Here is a 24,999-nt window from a genome sequence, read left to right on the forward strand (position 1 = left end):
ATGATTACGAACAATTAGTGACTGCCTGCACCAGAAACTGCTGTTCCTCATTTTCAATAAAAGAACTGATATTTTTCATGTGAACATTTTGTGTATTCCTTGTTTCATGACTGAAAATTGTGTATTGTCATCTACAGTACAGGACACAAAGGCAAAAACTATTAGGGCATCAGAAATGAGAACATCAGGAATATAAATGTCAGCAGACTTTGTAGCTATTTGCAGTACAATGAACTGGGAACAGGTATATTTATATTTTAAAAAAGAGAAAGACACACTCTACCAACTCTCCCCTGCCCCCATTCCACTGCAAATGCTTTTCCATCTGGGGAGAGCACAAGCAACACATGACAGATGTGTAGTCACCTTGCTTAATGCACTATGAGGAAGTGCTCAGATATCTTGGTGATAAGCATGGTATAAAAGCCTGAATAGAATAGAATAGAATAGATCCAGTTAGTTCCTGTGCATTATGCTCAGATTGAGGCTGATTCTTTGTTACTGAATACTGTCTAAATGCCATAGTAATATCTTTAAAATAATGGTAAATGATAGCCACTAACAATTATTATTTATAATGTGGACTGCTCAATGTATGACTTCTTTAATGCCTTTCATGGTCCTGGATTTTCTAGAGCTAGTTGGAGAATATGTACCCATTTGAAACACAAATGTTGCAGTTTGTAAAATTAAGGTTAGATAAGTGACTATAGTGTTTGGAAATTCATATTGTGCTATACTATGTAATCCATATGCTCGTACTACAGTTTAGAACATCCAGGGAAAAAAGATGTGTCTATGTAAGTACATTATTTAAGAACAGAGGGTGACTTCTGCTTGCCTAGGAGAGGTACACTGACTTTCCATATATTTTATACTCGCCTCCAGGAGTGTTGTATGTGAGACAGGAGGTAATTTTCCTATTCTGTACTCAACACTGGTGAGGTGTCACATGGAGTACTGTGTCCTGTTTGGGGCACCACACTAAGAAAGATATGAACAAATTAGAATGTGTGCAGAGGAGAGCAACAAAAATGCTAAAAAGTTTGGAAACCATGACCTATGAGGAATGGTTAGAAAGACTGGGTATAAAGAGGTTGGTGATCAGTTGTTCTCCATGTTCATTGAAGGTAGGAAAAGAGGTAATGGGCTTCATCTATAGTGAGGGACATTTAGGTTACATATTAGGAAAAACTTCCAAATTATAAGGATAGTTAAGTACTGGAATAGGCTTCTAATGGAGGTTGTGGAACCTCTGTCATTGAAGGCTTGCAAAAACAGCTTTTTTAAGAACAGACGAACATTGTTTAGGGATGGTCTTGATATACTTGGTCCAGCCTTAGTCCGTGGGGATGGACTAGATGACCTCTGAAGTTCCCTTCCAGCCCTACGTTGCTCTGATTCTGCATGCTTCACTTGTAATTGTATTTTGATGAGACATTTTCCTGGCATAAAGTCTTTTGTGAAACATTGCAGTATAATAATCACTGGCATGAAAGGATTACCCATAGAAATCATGATTTTTTTTCTCAACTTAAATTATTTTGAGGGATGCAGAGACCTGACGTTCCTAAAATTATTCATATTGGAGTCTCTTGGTGTAGAAAGACTCCATAGTGACCCCGATGCCAGGCCAGATCCTGATGCCACTGAAGTCAATGGCAACATTGCCATAGACTGTAATGGGACAAGGATTTAGATTAATGTTTTAAAATTCATTAAGCTCACCAGTATTCTCACTTTGCAATAAAATAGCATTTAAACTGTGAATAGAGCAATTCGATTCAGTGTCTCATTTCTTTTTTTTTTCCTTTTCACATGATTATATTGCAATGAAATAATATAAAACAGTGTTGACATACCCTTTGAGATGAAGTTAAAGGCATAGGCAAAGGCATTGAAATGTGAACAGGTGAAATGAAATTTCCCCTAGTTTGAAGAATGGGTTGGGTTTTTCTAAAGGTTTAACTAGCCACACATACTCAAGTGTGACTTTAGGACCAGTTTAGCCAAAATTCCTGCCATGATTAGCAGTGTGCCTACATTCTAGGGAGATTATGCTTATCGAAAAGAGCAGATTGCTCTTCTATACTACTGTACACTCTGATAGTGTTCTGAATAATAGCTGACTTCTTGTTATTCCTACATTCTACATCCATTTCTGATGGCTAACATTTTATTTAATGGCGTTCTGACAATAATGTTCCTTTTTTTTGTCATAGTTTGTAGCACATCCAAACTGCCAGCAACAACTTCTCTCAATCTGGTATGAGAATCTCTCAGGTTTACGTCAGCAGACCATGGCAGTGAAGTTTCTAGTTGTTCTTGCAGTTGCAGTAGGGCTGCCATTCCTGTCAGTGGTTTACTGGATTGCTCCATGCAGCAAGGTTAGTCTGTACAGTCTTGTTAGAGCATCTGCATGCAAGTTTCTAATTTGGCAAAGTTGAAACATATTTATAAATTATTGATGCACTTAGCAAAGCTTCAGTGATGTGTTATTTAATGCCACATTGTAATGGAATAGCTGCAGGATTACACACTCAAACATTCACAATTAAAAAAAAGTAAAAGCATCATGTGGAATACAATGAATACTAAATGAAAAAATGATCAGGGAGGGAAGGAAGTATTGCAATATAGAAACAGTAATATCAAAACAATGAATCAAAGTACTCTCCATTTTGTTGCTGTGCTGTTAAATATATAGTAGCTAGATTATTTAACAAAAACTAATTAATACATTTATGGGGCTTGATAAATGAACATTACAAAAAAATTAATACTCGTTTAGTGAGAAATTGCCCATCAGAGTATTCAGACAGTGATAGTAAGAACTGCAATTAGCAGGTTTTCTTCCTTCTCCCTTGTGTTATCCAGGTTGCTAGCTATTTACAATGGGAATGTGTTTATTATTCATAGAAAAATATGTGGCCCTGATTCTGATAAAATAAAGATAGGAACCGAATCATAACTGCATGTCAGAATAATATAATCTTCTTAAATTCACATCAAGCTAACACTACCATCATTAGAACCCACCTTGAACTAAAATTCAGAATTAAAACCACTTAGCTAGCTACCCTCTTACGATTTCACACAGGATAAAATGTCACCTTTGTGTATATTTGCTGCCCACAAACCACCAATACAAATTGTCCAACTATCTGCCCAGCACAGATGTACACAGATGTGTCTGAAATTAATTATCTTCATGTATTCCATTAATGTAGTGTGATGTCAATCTATTGAAGTGAATTAAACTATTCTGGGTACACTGGTGTAACTGAACTGAATTTAGCATGATATATTTCGAATGGAATTAAGGTTTGTATAAGAAAGCTATACACAGTGGATGAAATCCTGACCCCCATTGGCGTCAATGGGGTCAAGATTTCACCCCATAGTGTGGATCTTCTCCACGGCCTTGACATGAAAAGATCCATGGGATGAGCTGATTAAAGGCCTTAGAAAATTCAAACCACTTTTTAACACCAACACAATAAATTCTGTTTTTACCAAGAAAGCTGTGCTTAAATGACCATCTGATTACATCTCTCACTGCTACAGCCTGAGGGCTTGTCAGGATAATGTTAAGGCTCATTTCATCTCATTAATTTTTTCAAAGCCTCCACGTGGTCTTTTCTGTATGCATTTACAAAACACTGTTACTTTGATTTGGCTTCTAGAGCTGAATGTCAGTTTGGATGATCCATGTTGCAATTTCCAACATAGATATGCCCAAACTCTTCCATCCTCTAGAATTTTGCTTTTGTTTAGAACATCTATTTTAGCTGGTCACTGATTCAAAGTTTCCACCCTCTGGTATTTTAGTTCTCCTGCTGTCGTAACAGGTAAAGGGGACACTGTAAAGTTAAAATTATACGTTGTAATAAACAAATGTATTATGATTAACAACTTAGATTTTTAAAAATATATCCAATTTCCGTAACTTGTTTGTTTGTTTGTTTAATTGCATTTCTCTCAGCCTGGACAATAAAATTCAATTTAGTCAGTTCCATTTTTGTTTATAGTCTCAAAGGTTTTTATAACACTTTTGTCTTTAAACATGCCTTGAGATTCATACTGCTTCAGCATTTAGGTTTCAGACATTGCATGGAAGTGTGTATTTGTTGTTTGGCTTTTGTTGTTGTTGTTAAAAGCCCTTCTTTTTATTGGATTATAAAATTGTTTTAATTGGTCTTTGGTTTAAGAAAATCTGTTTCTACATAGCTTTTTTCCTCAGGTTTCAATTGACAGCATCCCTTTAAAATTTAACCTCCTGTTCTGTTTTACAACTGTCTCCCATCCTTGTAATATATCTGTTTAATGATTTTGTTACATTTTATACTGTGAATTGGCAAGTTGGCCCTTCCCTTTCTAACTGTTACAATTGTTGTTGTGCTTCATTTTTATTTTAGAGATATGCCTCTTTGTTTTTAATCATTAAAATAAAAATTACCTCCTTTGAGACCATATTGGAGTTTTCCTCTCCTAGCAGGGGATTTACCTTTGAAAACTAAAGGTCCCAGAGCAGTTCCAGGGGACAGAGAAACAGAATATTGATCTTCTGACAGACTGATCTATGGATGGGTGGGTGGAATTTTGTAACACTTTTGTCCTCAACTATCTATGAAGTGGCCTCTAAGGCATCTTTTCTGGCTTTTATCTCATGGGTCACCTTGGTTTATAGATGTCCCACAACAGCTGAAGTGAGAGGGAAAATGACCACAGCACGTCAGGTGAAAATCCTAGTTTGAGTCTGATTCTTTGTGACATAGAGATTTTTGAAATATTTATGCCATGGCTGTGAGAGAGGCAAAGGAATAGTTATTCAATCCATTGTTTTATTTCAAGGGACAGACAGTTTAGTTAATCTAAGTCACCTCCACCCAGTTGCTGAATTGAGTATCTCCTATTGTGAGGAAAATGTTTTTATGTTGCTGATAAAATTGAGTTTATTTGGTCAGAATTGCCCAACTCCCTGGAAATAAAGCAGATATTTGAAGGGGGGAAAGTCACATTTTCTTTGCTTGACTTTCAGCCAGTGTCCCTTTCTGAAGTATAGAAAGTGCTGGGAACACTTCAGCCGTCAACTTGCACTTGAGACTGATATTGTTGGCTTGTGAAGGCCAGTGGAGAAGTACTGTTGCCCTGTATCATTTTTAATTGAGAATATCCAGAAGATTCAAGTGAGACAGCCCTCAGTATCTGCTCATATCTGAGGCCACTATTCTCAGCGTGGTATAGCATAACTACATCTCTAGTCTGAGGGTGATTTATGTGTATGTGAAGCTGGTAAGGAGAGTTAGTGAGGAGACATAGGCTCTGGTGTCTTCAGTATAAAGATGACATACAACTTTATACCTCCATCTACCCTGATCCAGCTGGAGTGGTCATTTACATTTCTCAGTATCTAGGTGAGATTGGGACATAGATGAGGGTAACTAGCTGAGACTCAATCCACACAAGTTGGAGGTGAGGCTGGTTGGCTGAGGGAAGCAATTGGAAGATGTGACAGGAGGGCATGTGTCCTGCATTTGTGGTCTGGATTCCCAATAGGAGAGTCCAGTTAGATACCCAGCTGCTCACAGAGGAGCCAGTTGCAGTTATGACTAGGTCAGCTTTCCTTCATTTCCAGATGACCTGGAGGCTATGCTCATTTATTTCAGCTGTGGTCCTTCTAACTGTCATTCATCCCTTTCTCACCTTGAAATTAGAGTGACATACTCTGCATGAGGCTACAATTTAAATCCAAACACGGAATGCAGCTGGTGCAGGTTTTGATACTTGCTTTTAAGTGGTGTGTCATTTTGTGAGCATATTAAACTAGTGCTCTCTGATTTCCATTTGCTGTTTTTTAGTTTCCAGGTTGATTTTTAAGGTACTTATTTTTCCCGTAAAACCCTCTGGCACCTGCCTATCTCAGAGGCGATATCTCTCCCTGTAACATAGTTCCACAGTTGCAATCAGTGGAGGCACCTAAGAAGGAGCTTTTTGGTACAGGAGAGGAAGGCTGGTCCATTGTTAGGGTATTAACCTGGGAGTTTGAAAATAGGGGTTCAAGTCTCTACTTTTCCATAGACTTCCTGTCTGATAGTGAGCAAGACACTTAGGCCCAAATTTTTAAAGATATTTAGGAGTTGTGGTACCCAGCATTCCAATGTTAAACTAATTTAGGAGCCTAAATCTCATTTCCAAAAGGGACTGGGCACTTCAGAATCAAAATCTTAGTGACAGTAGATGGGATTTAGGCTCCAAAGTGTCTAACTCCCTTTTGAGACTAGGATTTAGACTCCTAAATCAGTTAGATGTTGCAGCGATGAGTGAAGCAGTGCCTAAATACATTTAGAAATATGGCCCTTAGCCTCTCTGTACCTCAGTTTCCCATCTCTAAAATGGGGATAAATAGAACTTTCTTATCTCACATAAAAGATTGGGAGGTATTCAGATATTACAGTATTGGGCATCACATAAGTACCTTAGATATCTAGGGCATTCTTTGTTAAGTCCTTGTAACTTTAGAACCCAATTTTCCACCTAGTCTATATGTAACTGCCCATGTTTGTTAACCTTCACGGCACACTTGGCTGTAGGGAACTGAGGGATAGGGCAAGTTGGAGATTCCAGTGCTGAGTTTGATGGTGGAGTTTATTATATGTTTATGTTCACACTGTTTCTGGGGTAGAGCCATCCATGTGTAAATGCCAGTCTGTTAAAGGATTAATTGTATTTTCAAGAGTTTGTCGAGGACTTGGAGTAGGTGCTCTTTTAGGTAGTTAATACATACAAATGAAAGTCAATAAATAAGTTGTAGTCTATTGACTATGGTGTCTTTAGAAAAAAGAAAGTTACTTACAGATGGGCACTTCAAAAGTTCATTCTGCTTTTAGATATATTTCTGGTTCCAGTGTTATTTTCTCTATTCAAAATGGAAAACATAGCAAAAATATCTCCAGAACCAAAGTGAGTTTTTTCAAGTTTGCCCACATTGCCTGTATCTCTTGTCCTCAGATGATTGGTTTTACTGGATTACCCACACTCCTGAGAGCTCTGGATGTTCCCACCTGCCTTGTGCTGGAAGCTTGGGAATATTGATCCTTGTAAATGATGTCAGGACAGAACAGCAATTAGAGCTGGATTATAAGCTGTATGGGGTAGGGACAATGCCTTTTGATGTGTTTGGGGCTTGAGGGTGCTATTGTAATAAAAATGCATGATGATGATAGTGATCTCCTTTGGTTTGGGATGTTTATATATACCTTCTAGAATTCTGTGCTAAAAGGTTTAAAGTTTCTTCCCTCCTAAATATGTATCTTTCTCCTGTCGTGTTTGGTAGCCTGCGCCATTATGAGAACAGGATCCTTTTGCTTTGTTTTATCCTTATCATTGTTGCAATAAATATACATCTCAGAGACTAGAGAAATAGGCATCCGGTTGCTGGCTCTGATAATAATAGCAGCAAAGAATCCTGTGGCACCTTATAGACTAACAGACGTTTTGGAGCATGCTGTTAGTCTATAAGGTGCCACAGGATTCTTTGCTGCTTTTACAGATCCAGACTAACACGGCTACCCCTCTGATACCTGATAATAATAGAATCATATAAGTGTAGAACTGGAAGGGACCTCAATAGGCCATCTAGTACTGTTCTCTGCACTCAAGGCAGGACTATGTAATAATTAGACCATTCCTGACAGGAATGTCTAGTTTGTCTAACCTCCAGTGATGAAGGTTTCACAACCTCCCTAGGCAATTTGTTTCAGTGCTTAACTACCCTGACAGGAAGTTTTTTCCTAATGTCCAATCTAAACCTCCCTTGCTGCAATTTAAGCCCATTGCTTCTTGTCCTATCCTCAGTAGTTAAGGAGAACCCACCTCCTTGCAACAACATAGATTCATAGCCTTTATGGTCAGAATGGACCATCGTGATCATCTAGTCTGAGCTCCTGCACATTGCAAGCCACAGACCCTCACCCACCCACTTCTGTAATAGACCTCTAACCTCTGGCTGAGTTACTGAAGTCCTCAAATCATGGTTGAAAGACTTCAAGTTACAAAGAATTCACCATTTACACTAGTTTAAACTTGCAAATGACCCATGCTCCATGCTGCAGAGGAAGGTGAAAAGCTCCCCAGGGGCTCTTCCAATATGACCCAGGGAAAAATTCCTTCCCAACCCCAAGTATGGCAATCAGTCAGACTGTAAGCATATGGGCAAGACCCAACCTTTTGTATACTTGAAAACTGTCATCATGTCCCCCTCTCAGTCTTCTCTTCACCAAACTAAACAAACCCATTTTTTTTCAATCTTTCCTCACGAGTCAGATTTTCTAGACCTTTAATCACTTTTGTTGGTTTCCTCTGGACTTTCTTCAATTTGTCCTTATCTTTCCTGAAATATGACACCCAGAACTGAACACAATACTCCAACTGAGGCCTTACCAGCTCAGAGAGTAGAGTGGAAGAATTACCATGTATACTTGTTCATTAGCCCGTTCATTTATAAGCCGACCCCCAAAATTGGATAGTATAAATAGCAAAAAGTGTATGACTCTTTCATAAGTCAACCCTATATTTCAGGGGCCACCACATCCCACAGCCCACACCACTTCCCGTCGCCCCCATTGGCCTGCAGTGGTGAACCACAGCCAGTGGGAGCCGCAATCGGCCGAACCTGCGGATGCGCAGGTGAACAAACCAGCCCAGCCCGCCAGGCTGCCAAAGGTTGCCAATCCCTGTATTAGATGTTCAATTCAATGATTCCATAGAGTTTAAAATCATCAAATTTTGGTGTAGACCCATTTATAAGCTGACTCCTGCTCTTTTATGCGTCACTTTTTTACCAAAAATATTTGGCTTATGAACGAGTATGTACGGTACTTCTCCTGTCTTGCTTACAATACTCCTGTTGATACATCCTAGAATGATGTTTGCTTTTTTGCAATAGTGTTACACTATTAACTCATATTTAGCTTGTGATCCACTATGACACCTAGATCCCTTTCCACAATACTCCTCCCTAGGCAGTCATTTCCCATTTTGTATGTGTGCAACTGATTGTTCCTTTCTATAGTGCAAATTGTATGTCCAGTCCTCTGCATGTTAAAATATGTATTCTTACATTTCACTACATTTAAATGCATCTGCCAGTTCTATTTCATAAGCCAATATAATTTCCTTTCTACAACTTTTTATAGTTGTTTATTGGACAAATATGGCCCAAAATATTGATCTCTATATAACTCTGGTTCTTACTTCCTTTTCATTTCCAATATCTCTCAGTCACAGGTAATGATAATGATACAGCACTACTTTTATATAGCACTGTTCACCCAGAAAAATCCATTTTAGCCCACTTTACAAAGTGCGTATGTAGTTGTAGGAATCACCTCACCTTTTGTGCCACTGAATGCAGCCCACCTCTGTGCTGAAACAGTCACTGCTTAAAGCTATACTCAAGGTACCAGAGAGGTAATTTAAATCACAGCAAACTGAAATAGAGTTTGTAACAAGAATCAGGTATATCCAACTGAAACTACAGAAAGAATTTTAGGTAGGAAACATGTAATTACCTATACTGGAGTTTAGCAAAGATACTGACATTTACATTTCAACCCAAACAAAATAAGAGCCATGGGATAGTAATGGCCATAAATGATCAGGAATTGTTTTAAGTGTTATCCAGAGGGCAGCACCTTCCAATCTACTGAGCCCCTTAACAATACATGGAGACATTGATTCAGTAATGACAAGAGGGCAAATACATCTTCTACAGAATCGCCAATGCCAATTCTTACAGCACCAATCTTCCTGCCATTTCTATACACAGTCACATAGTTCAATCCTTAGACCATACTTACTAAAATATTTTTTTCACATTTACACAAGTGCAAATTCATTCTCTCCATTGACATCAGCATAACTGAGAGCAGAATTTGATCTTATCTTTGTAGGATAGTATTTTATTTCATGGAATTTTGTATGGGTCAAATTCTGTCCTCTATTACATCCGAGCAACTCTAGTGTCTTCAGCAGAGTTGTGCAGATGTAACTAAGGGCAGAATTTGGCTTTTTAAGTGTAAATAATTGAGCCAGCACAGTGAGTTAGTGGCAACATAATGAGGGATCCGAATATGAAACCAAAATCCTCACTGCCAGGTCACCATGGGCTGAGAGTTCTACAGAGGTAATATTCTCAGTCCATGGGGGAAGACTATACTTCAAAAAGCAATGATATGACAGATATATACAGCCCTCTTCTGCAACATGAGCTTTCCATGTTGCAAAGGAAGTGCATGTGAAAATGATGGGGTACCCAGATCCATAAAAGTCGTGGAAGATGGGAGACATTCCAGAAGACTAGAAAAGGGAAAATATAGTGCCCATCTATAAAAATGGAAATAAGGACAACCTGGGGAATTACAGACCATTCATCTTAAGTTCAGAAAGATAATGGAGCAAATAATTAAGAAATCAATTTGAAAACACCTAGAAAATAATTAGGTGATAAGTAACAGTCAGCATGGATTTGTCAAGAACGAATTATGTCAAACCATCCTGATAGCTTTCTTTGACAGGGTAACAAGCCTTGTGGATAGGTGGGGAAGTGGTAGATGTGGAATATCTTGACTTTAGTAAGACTTTTGATACTGACCATCTCATAAACAAATGAGAGAAATACAATCTAGATGGAGCTACTGTAAGGTGAGTGCATAACTGATTAGAAAATCATTCCCAGGGAGTAGTTATCAGTGATTCACAGTCATGCTGGAAGAGCATAACGAGTGGGGTCCCACAGGGATCAGTTCTGGATCCAGTTTTGTTCAATATCTTCATTGATGATTTAGATAATGGCATAGAAAGTACATTTATAAAGTTTGCGAATGATACCAAGCTGGGAGGGGTTGCGAGTGCTTTGGAGGAGAGGATTAAAATTCAAAATGATCTGGACAAATAGAGAAATGGTCTGAAGTAAATAGGATGAAATTCAATAAAGACTATTGCAAAGTACTCCACTTAGGAAGGAACAATCAGTTGACACATGCAAAATGGGAAATGACTGCCTAGGAAGGAGTACTGCAGAAAGAAATCTGGAGGTCATAACGGATCACAAGCTAAATATGAATCAACAGTGTAACACTGTTGCAAAAAAAGAAAACGTAATTCTGGGATGTATTAGCAGGAGTATTGTAAGCAAGACAGGAGAAGTAATTCTTCCGCTCTACTCCACACTGATTAGTATTGTGTCCAGTTCTGGGTGCCACATTTCAGGAAAGATGTGGACAAATTGGAGAGAGTCCAGAAAAGCGCAACAAAAATGATTAAAGGTCTAGAAAACATGATCTACAAGGGAAGATTGAAAAAAAATGGATTTGTTTAGTCTGGAGAAGAGAAGACTGAGAGGGGACATCATAACAGTTTTCAAGTACATAAAAGGTTGTTACAAGGGATGAGGGAGAAAAATTGTTCTTCTTAACCTCTGGGGTTAGGACAAGAAGCAATTGGCTTATATTGCAGCAAGGGCAGTTTAGGTTGGACATTAGGAAAAACTTCCTAACTGTCGGAGTGTTTAAGAACTGGAATAAATTGCTTAGGGAGGTTGTGGAATCTCCATCATCGGGGTTTTTTAAGAGCAGGTTGGATAAACACCTGTCAGGCATCGTCTAGATAATACTTTGTCCAGCCTTGAATGCAGGGGATTGGACTAGATGACCTCTCGAGGTCCCTTGCAGTTCTATGAATCTGTGATTCTATAAGAGAAGCTTGAAGGGACCACCCTAAAAAGCATGTCCACTACGTTTTTGCACCAACTTTTTTGTTCCTTCTTCACCATTGGAAAGTGTAATTTCCCATTTCTATATCCATGTCATCTACCAAGATTTATGGTCCAATCCTATGTGATGCTGCAAGCCCTCAACTCCTATTAAATTCAGTGCATATTCAGTGCAGTAAGCTCTAGTTTCAAGCCCCGTCTTTCTGTGTTCCCCATTCTGTCCCAAATTAATGTTTTCTGTCCTGCAACTTCTCCACAGGTAGAGCCAAAGTTACAAAACTTCTATTCCTAGCCTAGCTCTGGTCAATTCCCAAATGTAGGTGTTAGGAAAAAAATCTAAGCTATCTGTAGCCTATTTTATTTCCAATTAGTTTTTAAGATTTTTTTCTCTTTTTTGAGGAGTGGAGGGCTTTGTCAATCTTTTAGATTTTTTTTTTTAATTTCTTGATCAGCTATTCTGGCATTAACCTGATTTCCTTCAATATTTCTGCTTCTTCCCTGGGTATTTCTCTTTCTGGCATCTGTCTCCCAGTCCCATCCTCGTTTGTGAACACAGGCAGATAATGCATGTAAAAGGACACTGTCAAGGTATTTTGTTTATCATTCTCAAAATCTGTTTTACTCACTGTTGTTTATAACCCCCTGTACTATTGGGTTTCTGGGAAGTGGGCGGGCTATAACCCCCTGTAATGGGGCAGACTGCCCCACTCCCTGAGAGTGTGGGCTATGGCAGGCCAGGGCACCTGCACAGACAGGGAGCCAATTAGAGAAGGCTTATTGTGAGCCAATCAGGGCCCAGAGTGGAGACAGCCAATCAGGGCCGGGCTCAGCCCTATAAGAAGGCTGCCCAGGCAGGGAGCAGTCAGTCTGTCCCAGGCCTTTGAGAGGGGAAGGTCAGTCTCCAAGGGTGGGAGACTAGCACCACAAACAGCGCAGTGCTCGCCAGGCTCGGGGAGCAAAAGGGAGCTCTAGCCCGTAGCCTGCCAGGCGGCAGGCCCTGAAGGGAAGGGCCTAGCAGGTGCAAGGGGCCGTAGAGGAAGCAGCCCAGGGAAGCAGACAGACGAGGGGAGAGAAGGAGGACAGCGAGGCTGCTGCCAGAGGGTCCCTGGGTTGGGACCCAGAGTAAAGGGCGGGCCTGCGTCCCCCCCTTCCCTCCTTGCAGTACGCCCAGCCATAAGGAGCGTCCGTCATAGACTACGCCAGATCCCTGCCAAGAGGGATTAGACTTTGGGGTGTGTGGTTGTATGTGGTGGCTGGGGTGCAGAGAGACTGCTGATCAACCCCCCTGCACCCCCAGAAGGGGGTGTGGATGGACTAAGGGGCACTGCCAGAGGGCAGTGGTCCCAGAAGAGGACGCCATGAGTTGGGAGCAATGCGGATCCAGAGACGCCAACTGAGGGTGAGACAACAGACGGAACACCACCAGGAGGGGGTGCTCCACTGGACAGAACTAATTACCAGAGACAGCCAGCAGGAGGTGCCAGGTGGTGAGACCTGACCTCGTTCCACCCCTTCCCCCCAAAAGAAGTTTGAAAATGAAACCTGTAAGAAGTATCCTTTCACTTCATACCGCACATGCAATAAATTGTTGTTGTAGAGCACCTCATGAGGCTGAGGAAATTTATTATTTTTAGGAAAAAGACAAAGTAATTTTATGGGGGTTTGGAAACACATAATGAATTGTGTGGATTTGTAAAAGGATATGTAGAAGAGTAGAGGGGTCAAATTTGGGGCCTATTAACCTTGACAGTGTTCCTTTATAATATTATTTTTAGATATGACTATCTTTTTCAGTAAGTTATTTGTGTTTTATTAATGCTACTACTGTATCCTTCACTGACCTCTTATTCCTTGGTTATTTAAACTTCAGTTTGATGTTGGCTGAAGTCTGACTTGGACTTGGAAATAATAATTCTAAATAATTGCTTATAGTAACTAATGCTTTCGGCCTCTCCTTACCTTTTTCAGTGGCCACCAATACTAACTATTTCAGCCAATGACCCCTTGAGGCTTGCTTTGAATTCTTCACTTATTTTGGCACATGCAGTGGTTGTCATGACTCAAAATAACAGATAGGCATTTTTCACCCAGCATGCAACTGGATTAATTATTTAGGACTGATGAGAGGAATGAAAGAATTTACCAATCCATTTAAAATAGATGTTTTAATAGCCTAGATGAGTGTGGGCTTACATGAATTTTCAGTTTTGTTTAGTGTCATACTAAATCAGTCTAAATGTCTGTACAAGGTGTAGTCATCTCTTTTGGTGGGTGTTTAAGGAAATTTCATTAAGAGAATAAAAAAAAATGTAAGAAGCTACAGAAGTGTAAACACAACCGTTTGGGGCCTATTAAATGTTAAAAACCAAAAGGCAAAGAAGGTCAGAAAAACTGCTTTTGCTATCCTGAACCTGCCCACTAAGTTGAATACTACATCAAACCAAAACCTGGTGTCCTCATCTCTATTGTAGCCCCACTGATATTTCAGTGTTCCTACTTAACAAACTATACAAAGTTTCTTCCATTTCCTTTGCTGCTTCTTAAGGATCTCAAGAATGAAAGTTAAAAGAAACTTTCCAGTAACAATGAATATTTCTCTGGATGAGCTATGATAATAGGTGCAAAGAAGTGCAAGGGAGAATTATAGTAATATTTTTAAACATTGCTATATAGGTAAAGAAGAATACTGACAGTTAATAGCAAAATTTTTCCTCTTGTTTCTGAAGATAGCCAATAAATAGACATTTTTACAAGGTAAATTTCATTATGACATCACATTGTGTATATATTTTCATCGTCTTTATTTACTGTGATTTTGACAGAAATGTACTTTTTGAAAGTTGATAGAATTTTTTGTGTTTTTTGTTTTGTGTTGCAGCTGGGGAGGATAATGCGTGGACCATTTATGAAGTTTGTAGCACATGCAGCCTCTTTCACAATTTTTCTTGGGCTGCTAGTCATGAATGCATCTGACAGATTTGAAGGCACCAAACTCCTACCTAATGAAACTAGAACAGATAATGCAAAACAGCTGTTCAGAATGAAAACATCCAGCTTCTCATGGATGGAGATGCTCATTATCTCTTGGGTAATAGGTAAAGATTAATTTTCAATTCAAATTCTGTCTTGCAGGGATGGCAACGGGGCTGAATTCCAGTTACACACATTGCTACCAGTCTTATGTGGAAAAAGTACAAAACACAAGGGGAACACATCTGCAGCTTTCATTTTCTTTGCAATCAACCTCTATAGGGTACACATTATTCATTCTATATTCCATTCCCATGGAATGAGTTTACCATATTAAGGACTTCTGTCTCTGTTTTGAGTAGTATCTTATTCTGCAAATAATCCCATTGAAATGAATAGGACTTCTTGTGAAATAAGGTATTGCTCAAACTAAGAGGAGTAGAAATCTATCCTCCTAAATATTATGGGGCAAATTCTGCCACCCTCACCTATATTAAAAAGTACCCTAAGTGGACCCATTGAGTTCAATGGAGTAAAGTACTACTCAGTGTGAGTAAGGATGCCAGGACTCATCCTTAGCAAAGTCAGTTATAAGAGAAACCCAAAACCAAGCTACATAGACTCATGATCCTGCAGTTTTTACTTAAGCAAACTCTTACTGAAATCAGTGGAATTGGAGTTTTACCTAAGAGAGACTGCACTGAAGTCAAATACTGCCCTGTGTTTGCATGGGGAATTCCCTACTGACCAGGCCCTCTCAGAGGTCCAAAAAGGCCTGGGCTACTTGCAGCCTTTGAGGCCCCTCGCCATAATAAAAATAAAAAATGACAACACATGAAAACAAAATAAGGCACCAAAAAAAAGAGTGAGACATAATTTGAATATTTTTTAATTTAGCAAATGCTTTTCTAGCCTCTTTCTGTGCAAATGCACTAATTATTGAAGAAAAATCTAGCTTTCGTGCAATGTCACAGTTGATATTAAGCATGGCTAGTCCATTCAAATGCTCTTGTCCCATAGCTGAACTGTGATAGTTCTTTACCTGCTTCTACATGTTGAAGGTGTGTTCACCTGAAGCCACCGTTGCAGGCAAACTGACAAAAATACTCAATGCAATTGTGATATTAGTAAACACCCCAGAGAGTCCAAGATCAAGTATTTCTTGAAGCAGTTCCTTTGGCTTGCAATCCAATTTAAAATTCATGGAATATGTTCGTTTGAGAAACATGACCTTGTCACTGAGATCTTTTGAGATTTCTTTGTTGTACTGTTGCTGAAATTGTTCAGCTGCAGAAAGTAGATCTTCATTAGTCAGTCTGTTAAACTGCCAAAGAAACCCAAAAATTAGTCGCAGTGACTCAAATCGACGTGTAGGACCTGATTGAAGAGAGTCAATGATGACAAGGAAGACATTGACTCTATAATGCTGCTCGGCATCAGATTCAGTAGATGAGTTTTGATTCGTGGAGAACTCAGATGAAATGCCAATATTATGTGCTACTGATTTGAAGTCAGTCAAGATCACATCCCATTGTTCACGAATCTGTTGAATGTCACTGATAAGACTTTCAATGTTTTCTCTCTCAACATTAACTGTGGCATTGCATGCTTCAATTACCAGATTAGTTTGGTGGATCATTGTAAGTAGCTTCATCTACAAACATAACGACAGAATGCATTCAAATTTGGACATGTGCTTCTGAATAGACTGAAGTTCAGTTTGAGCCTGTACAGTGAGATTGAGAGATTCAAGCTGATTTAAAGCCTTTCTCACTAAATCTAAATGCTACACAACTGGTTGAACACCATCAATCTGTATAGACCATCTAGTTTTAGACATCCCATTCAGTGAAACAGGAAGATATTGCTTCAGAATTTCCCACCTTTGTGGACTGCTACTAAAGAGATTCTACATTTACTGTACAGTTCCAAAATAAGTAATTGCCTTCTTGCATGATTCAGCACAGTCAACACCTACAAGGTTTAGTGTGTGGTTTCCACAGCTAGAGAAAATACAGTTTGAATTATGCTCAAGCAAAACTGCTTGTACACCTTTGTACTTCCCAGCCATATTAGATCCATTGTCATAGGCTTGACCAATGCAGATTTGAAAATCTAACTTAAAACCTTCTACAATTGCTAGTACTCGAGAAGCAATTTCTTTTCCAGTTTTTCTCGTGAAATTATCAAATAAAATAAACCTTTCTTCAATTGAAAATTTTGAGCTGTCTACAATCTTAACATATTGAATAACCATAGTCTGTTCCTTGTGAGAACAATCTGGAGTAGCAGCAACAATGATTGGAAAATACCTGGCATTTCGAATCTCATCAAGAATTGTTTGTACAAATGACCCACATAGCTAAATAAACATGTTTTGTATGCGTGTGGAGAGAATGGACTTGCATGTGCTTTTGACTCCCTTGCGATTCTCGAATACATTTAACATGCTCTGATAAAAGTGGGTCATATTTTCTGAGGAGCTCAACTACACTACAAAGTTTCCATTTGCACGATCACCAATATGTTGACTGAAACCAAAGAAAGCCAATCCCCACTCAGAAAGAAAAAGGATGATGTTCAGGATGCACTCAAGAAGGTTTTTTCTAGTTATTAGTTTCTGTAGAGAGTTCAGTCAAGAGTAAATTCTCAACTGAACTTTCAGTTGATGCTGCCCTACTGGCTGATTTCCATGCAACATAGTTTTCTTTGTGTGACATTGATCTCTCATGTGATGGTATTCGGTCTTTCAACTTCCTCAACCTCTGTTGATGCTCCATCCTGATTGATCAGAGAGAACTGATGCATTTGCAGCACTTTTATTCAAAATGAAGCGGGGTGCACAGTACAGAGATTGTTTTTCTATATCCCAGCATAACCAGTCTCTTGTGCAGGTCTCACCATTTGGAAGAGTTTTTGTCAGACGAATAGGGAAAGCATGATTTTCAGTATCTCATGGAATGTTACTTGGAATTTCAAAACAACTAATTTGAAGAAAAGATTTCATTTAGGCAGCATTGCTCTTGTCAAAAATTCCAATGTCAGTCACAGTCAAACCTGTAGTACTCATAAATTGCTCTTGCTGCATAAGATCTACATCTTCCTGTTGCTGTTGAGCTTCTTGATCATACACAGGATCTTCTGCTGCATCTTTTACTGTTGGGACATCTCCTTCTTGACAACTGTCCTCATGTTCAGGTATTGGCATTGAAATATCACCTATTGCAGTTGCGAAGTTTTCATTATCTGTAGCATTGTTTGTTGGGTAGGGTGTGTTTTCCAGTGGTTTCAGAAATGAAGTTATTGGCTTTGAGTTCTTAGCTGCTATTTCACTCAGTTGTTTTTGCCATCTCTTGCTTGTACCACTTTCAAATCTCCTCTTCATAGTGATCTGTCAGGTCAATATGTAGCCTATCCATACTTGGAATATTCTGCTGTAAATAAGTAGCTTATCTACACTTGAAATCTTCTATTGTAAACATGTACACAAATGCTGAATGGTACACAAATGCTGAAAAGATTTAAAATGAAGGAATACTAATTAAGAACACAAAATGAAATAGACAGGTTATTATCCTTATCAAGGAATCAAAACTCAAGCACACATGATATAATATAACAGGATGAGCTGAAGACAAAAGGATGACATATATATATATTTATATATAGTAAACTCAGACATGGATACAGATAGAGGAATAATGTCCAAAAATTTCAAACATGTGTCCTCACAAAACTCACTGTACAAGACTGTCCTCACAAATTTTCATCTTGAATCTGGGCCTATAGACTACAAAAGCCTATGATGATGGCCAGGCTACCAAGCTAGGGCTCAACCAACCAACCAGTCACTTCTTTTAGCTACCATATGAAGATAAGAATGAGGAATTCTCACACATAAATAATTCCTTAGTCAACTAGATGTAAAACTATAAAGACACTAAAACGTAACGGTTCTCTACCTTTCAACATGCACTTGATCCAGCACCAGCCACTAGTCGTAGTTAATTTATATAATCAGTTGATCTGAGAGGACACGTTCATCACAGTCTAATCTTGTGCCATCAGAATCAATATATTTTTAATATTTATGAAAATTTTAAACTTTTTACTATGACAGTTAACAAAAATAATTGTCTTTTACCAAATCACATCTCTTATTTGCATAAATTGGCAGCTCTAAGCTGAGAGAGTGTCACATTTTGGTCTGATAGGGATTCGCATAAAAACAAGTTGTAAAACTTATCAAATGCCAAAAAATTAACAAGTGTCTAAATGTGAGGCCCCCTTTGAGCTTGAGGCCCAGGCCAAATGGCCCTCCTGGCCCCTCTCCCACACCCCTGATTGGCCCTGTTACCTTGGTATAGATGCCAAACATATTTTTTTAAGATATCAGAGAGTAACATGCATTTTGGTAATATATAAAATATGTCATGATACTAAAAGTCACAGCTTGAGAAACTTTCTACTGTTCCCCTGCGTGTATATCTATGTGATGCTGAAGCCCAGAACTTTGCAAAGGAAGGGGGTGTCCCAGCTGTGCTCCTCCAATACCCTTTCAGGCTTCAGGAAGCATTGTGCCTGAGTCAGACATACGCCTCCCAAAACATGTACCTTCATACATCACGCACAATGCAGAGCTGTGCCTTAAAGGCACATTCAAGCCCTAGCATTTTAAGTATGTCAAGCATTCAGTGTAAAGCATAATTAGAACATCAGAACTGAACGAATACTTCTTTTTCCTAAAGACATGTCAGGGTGATGCATAAATAGTATGTAACTTAGAGTGGTTCTCTTTCAAATCCCAAGTGTTTAGAGCGATGTCTTACAGAACCAGCCTAAATCCCATTGAACTGACTTTCATTTAAAAACTCCTACCCTTAACTGAAGTGGCGTGGTTCTTCCTGTCCTCTATTCAACACATCAGTTAGACTCATGGTTTCAGTCTAGCTAGAGTTCTCTTCAGCAAAACTTAATATAGAGATGCTAATTTAATTATTTTTTACTTTTTAAGGAGGATGCTTAATAAACCTGCTTCCATTATGGAGTTTATATATCAGAGACTATCAGCATTTTATGGCCTTTCTGTGATTGAACTCAGTGCCATACCATATATCATCATTTTTATAGTCTTAAAAAGCACTAACAATCTCTTTTTACTTCATAATATTTAACCAAATAAATGAATATAATAGTATAGCATGTAAATTATATATCACTTATATTGCATAGCTTTATATAAGCATAATTCATCCAATAATAAATGAATAAATAAATCATTCAGTCTAAGAACTTTGATTGTATTAATTAAACCTACATATTGTAGTCTGATTTAGGAGCAGAACTGTGTGAAATGATTGTATAATACTTCATTGTGGTGCCTAAAATATAATACAAATAAATGTTAATCAAAAATGGGTTACTGCCATGATCTTATATGGATGTCACATATATTGTATTTTAAACAGTTACTCTGGGTGAAGTTTTAATTGACGCTAACTGAAAAATAACTAACTGAAAACTAACCGAAAATGTCCTATACAACATTTCATATAATTTCATAACTATAGTAAATCATTGGTAAAATGATTATAGCGTGCATTATTTTCCAGAAACCTACAAGGCTATTTCATAGCTAACAAAGGGTATTTTCTTCTTACCTTTAAAATGATAAGATAATGAAAAAGGATGCAGTATACCAATAGACTGCATGCCTATGGTATCTGAATATTATTTGATGGCTTTTGGGTAAATGAACAAATACAAACTTTCCCTTATTTTATTTCAGAACTATTAAGTCTTCTCTTTACTTTTATGACTGGTCATTACTTATGCAGGCAGTCTCATGGAAGACAAGAAATATCCAATGAACTGTTAATGAGAACACAGCTTCTATTCCTGGTTCTGCAACTGGCCTGCTTTTTAACTTGGACAAAGCACTTAACTGCTCTGTGCCTCCATTTTCCCCCTCTGTAAATGGGGATAATGATACTATCCTTTGTACAGCACTTTGAGCTACACAAACAAAAATCAGTATGTAAGAATATTATTACATGCATGAGAAAGGGCTTATTTACATGAATAAGCATTTGTTGAATTGAGCCCATATAACAACACAAATCACTTTAAGGAACACTGGATCAGGCCCATTCTGCTGTTAGATCCTCACACACTAACGTGTAAAGTGGATTTGAGTGTCACATCTGAAACACACAGTGGTTTTCCCATGACATGTTTTTATTAATACATTTTTAATTTACCTTTCAAACAGCTAGGAAAAAGAGATTTTGCTGACATATGCGCACAGCCCTTGATAAAGATATAAAAGGCAGCGTATCTTTCCTTTTACTTTATCCAAGGAAAAACAGCTTCCTTCAATTATTTTTCAGGTGGTCGAGCAGAGGGAATTGATAACATGTCACATTAGCTTCATGTGCTACTGTGCTGATCTACTGTAGGACATCTGGCCTCTAGTAATGACCAGCAAATGACTGTATTGCTGATGTTGCTTCTCACAGGAAGTTTATTGTTCATACTGAGAATAATGAGAGGCCAATACTAATCAAAATTTAGCATAGTTGTGATTGTCTAGTCTGACCTCCTGCATAACACAGTCTGTAAAACTTTCCCAAATTATACTTAGTGCCAACCATTTTTGTATGGGTTAGTGTTTTAAAGCGGCTTTAATTTACTCACATGATTGAAAATCCATAAAGCAAGCACAAGGCCCATGCATTGCTTAAATCCCACATAAGCCCTCAAACTAGTTTGGGGCTTAAGTGTGATTTAATTGAAGCACAGGCTTTGTGCTTGTTCTCTGTACAGAGGTGAATTTCACCTGTGAGGAGTCCCATTATCAACTGAAGTCAGTGAAATACTAATGTGAGTAATGTAAGCAGTCTTTTGTCCCTTACACTGGGGTAAATTCATGGGAAGTCAGTGGAGATACACCAGTATAAAACTACCATGAGAAAAGAATTAACCTTCCTGTTGGAATGGGAGAGACACAATTAATTTTCCTTCTTTCTCTGCTTAAGAGTATGATTTGCACATCAAAAAGGAATTCCGCATATATAAGCTAAAATACGTTCCAGTTTGACTGCTTTCAAGAGCACATCCTATTCATAATATTATATTAAAGAGGATGAATCTGAAGTTAAAATTGAATGAAGTATATTCTCTCTTCTCTCTTACGCAGGCATGATATGGTCTGAATGTAAAGAAATTTGGTCTCAAGGGCCCAAGGAATATCTGTTTGAGTTATGGAATATGCTTGATTTTGGTATGTTGGCCATTTTTGCAGCATCATTCATTGCAAGGTTTATGGCATTTTGGCATGCTTCCAGAGCCCAGGGCATTGCTGATGCAAATCCAGGTGCACCATTGGATTCCAAGACACAATACTACACATTCGGTGAGTTGAATTCACAGAATGCAGACTTAAATATAGAACGAAGAAGAATTGTTTCTATGTTAATAAGTTTCTAGTTCTTTATGTAGTCTCTCAATCACATTGGATTACTTTTTCACCCCAACTTTATTTTTTACTCTCTTCATTACATTAAGTGTTATGTTTGTTTATACCAGCATCTCTAACACACTTCTGCTGGTGCATAGCAGGTTGACTTACTTCATTACCCAGGATGTATAAAAGCAGTACGATGAATAAATGTGCTATAAAGCACTAAAAATAATTTTTTGAAGTATGAACATGGATTAAAACTTCCAGCTGTGGGAAATTATTAAAAACAGCTAGTTAAACATGAATTCAATTATAAATTACAGCAAACTATTGCCTTTACAAACAGGGACCAGTGTCTAAGTTGCACTGGATTTCTAAAGTTGCCAAGCAAAATTCTTCTCTCTAGTCCATGCTGTAGGACTGTATTAGCGGAGCTTCAGTTGACATCAGTATTATAGAGGTGCTGATTGTGATTTTGTAGTGAAGATTGCATTCCATTTTGCACTTAAAGTAGGGGTCCAATCTCTTGGTTTTAGAATGCAGCATGCAATTAAATCCCCAGGGAGAAGCTCAGAAACTTGTTGAACAGATTTGTAATTGCAAGAAATGAACTACATCTAAAAAAGGCCCTGTTCACAAGCAAATGCACATAATCTAAATGAGTCCATGCCATGTCTAAGTTAACCCATTGAGTCATTCATTTATTTGTTGTGTTGCTTAAATGTTATCTCTCCAGTGAGTTCCTGGGACAAGAACATCATTTTCTGTCTTATATATAAGGATGTTTTGAAATGTTATTGTTCAGGGGCATTAGGTGTTGGGGCAACTAGCCCATTTCTGTGTTAGACTTGAGAAAGCATGTTTCTTTCCCTAGCCTTGGTTGATGGCAGGATCTTCATGCAAGGAGTTTGCTGAGCACTGTTAAAAATTCATTGCTGTGGGCTCAGTTTGGGCACTCACATTGGCAGGTAGGGGCCCATGCTGCTAAGGAGCTGAGTCCTGAGAGCAATCAATGTTTTCACTCGAAGGGGCACTACATGTGTATATTTTAGGTGCATAATCAGGTGCCCTCATTTTGGCACCCAAGTCTGTAAATTGGCCTCCCTCTTCATAAGTGGCTGCATTGCATTTCTTTTTCAAGTATGGTTAAAAAAAAACCAAAAAACTAAAGAGCGAGCCAGCACCCCAGCTGCATAACTCTATTGATTTCAGTGCCAGGGTACACTAGCAAAGGATCTGGGCCACTCTTTCTCTTCTAACCAAAAGAGAATAATCCCATGAATAGCCTAAAGTATACTTCAGCCCAGTTACAAGAAACTCTCATCTTTTATTTCTAGCCAGAATAAACTGGGATCCATCTGATCCACAAATCATATCTGAAGGCCTGTACGCAATTGCTGTTGTTTTAAGTTTCTCCAGAATAGCCTACATTCTCCCAGCCAATGAAAGCTTTGGACCTCTACAGATATCACTTGGCAGAACTGTGAAAGACATCTTCAAGTTCATGGTAATATTTATCATGGTGTTTGTGGCCTTCATGATAGGAATGTTCAATCTCTATTCCTACTACCGTGGGGCCAAACAAAACGAAGCATTCACAACGTAAGTATTACTCCTGTTTAAATGTTAAAAATTGCACATCTTTTGTAGAAGGAGAGCTACTTGAACTGAATGAATTAATATACTAAGTGTCATAATGTGTGGTATAAGATTCCCATCTTTTATTAAATTTCTTCCTCTTGTAATGAGTGATAACTTTCTCTGTAAACCTGGTGCCACTAAGATATAATTGAAATCAAGGATAAGATTTTTATCCCAGTTACACTGGGGCATATCTGGAGTGGCTCCATTGAACATAAATTGGACTTACATTGTATGCTTTCTGGGGCAAGGGCCATCTCTTTGTTACAAACGGCATCTAGAACAATGATCCAAGCCTGATCCATGATAGGGGATGGTAGATGCTACTGCAATATAAATAATGATCAATACTCAGCTGAATAAAATAGGTAGGATTCGGCATAAGAGGTGGCATGTTTTTATCAGGTTCAAACCTGACCCCAGGAGAGCTGTGCTGGGAATGGTGCTGGTGTAAGTTAAGGTAGAGGCTTCCTTTGCCATGCCAATGTTAGCTGCTGTTTTTTCTACAGTTACCCTCCTACTCTTCTGCCTATAAATCACTCTCATTTTGCAGACCCAATGAATTCCAAATCAGTGCAAGTTGTGCTGCTTTGTCATGGATACCAATTTACATACACTGCTACTTATTTCATCGCTGGTTTGGCCCAGAGGCTTCTCCATGAGTTGCAGCTGCTTAAACTAACATAGGCTTCATATGCCAGCTGTGCACCAGTTTCACTTTTTTCAAAGGAAATTTCAGCAGAGTGCAAAAGAGAACCATTACCCACAGCTGAGGAAGATGTACTAACATAGCAATTGCCAGATTGGATCAGATTCAAGTTCCATTCAATCCAGTATTCTGTCCCCAGTAGTGGCCAAAATCAGCTGCTTCAGAGGGAGGTGTAAGAACTGCTCTGTAGGTAGATGTGGGATAATCTGATCCTCCTCCGCAAGAGGTCTAATCCTGATGTCAAATAGTTAGAGATTGGCGTAAACCCTGAAATGTGAGGTTTAATATCCCTTCCAAAATTTTTGTTGTTTAATTATGACAGCTCTAGATATTCTTGATCTCCAGATAAAATATCAATCCCATTTTTAATCTTTAATTCTTGGACACAAAAACTTCCTGTGTCAATGAGTTTTATAGTTTAATCAAATATGTGTGAAAACTTAT

At 38.5% G+C, this 24,999-nt stretch overlaps 2 protein-coding genes across 10 annotated transcripts in view; one reads left to right on the top strand and one right to left on the bottom strand.

Moving 5' to 3' along the window:
- The window catches only part of TRPC6 (transient receptor potential cation channel subfamily C member 6), a 160,028-nt gene that overhangs the window by 108,970 nt on the left and 26,059 nt on the right, over nt 1-24,999 (top strand). For 7 of the 9 annotated variants that reach the window (XM_050940800.1, XM_050940810.1, XM_050940841.1 and 4 more), the window contains 4 exons: nt 2,223-2,387; nt 14,652-14,868; nt 21,942-22,157; nt 23,543-23,807. In XM_050940800.1, coding sequence (XP_050796757.1) covers nt 2,223-2,387; nt 14,652-14,868; nt 21,942-22,157; nt 23,543-23,807 — 863 coding nt within the window. The remainder of the gene's footprint in view (nt 1-2,222; nt 2,388-14,651; nt 14,869-21,941; nt 22,158-23,542; nt 23,808-24,999) is intronic. The other 2 variants (XM_050940830.1, XM_050940871.1) reach the window with 1 other exon arrangement.
- The window catches only part of ARHGAP42 (Rho GTPase activating protein 42), a 596,304-nt gene that overhangs the window by 4,754 nt on the left and 566,551 nt on the right, over nt 1-24,999 (bottom strand). The window lies entirely within an intron of this gene.

The sequence above is a fragment of the Gopherus flavomarginatus genome, chromosome 1, assembly GCF_025201925.1.
Source record: "Gopherus flavomarginatus isolate rGopFla2 chromosome 1, rGopFla2.mat.asm, whole genome shotgun sequence".
NCBI classification, from domain to species: Eukaryota; Metazoa; Chordata; order Testudines; family Testudinidae; genus Gopherus; species Gopherus flavomarginatus.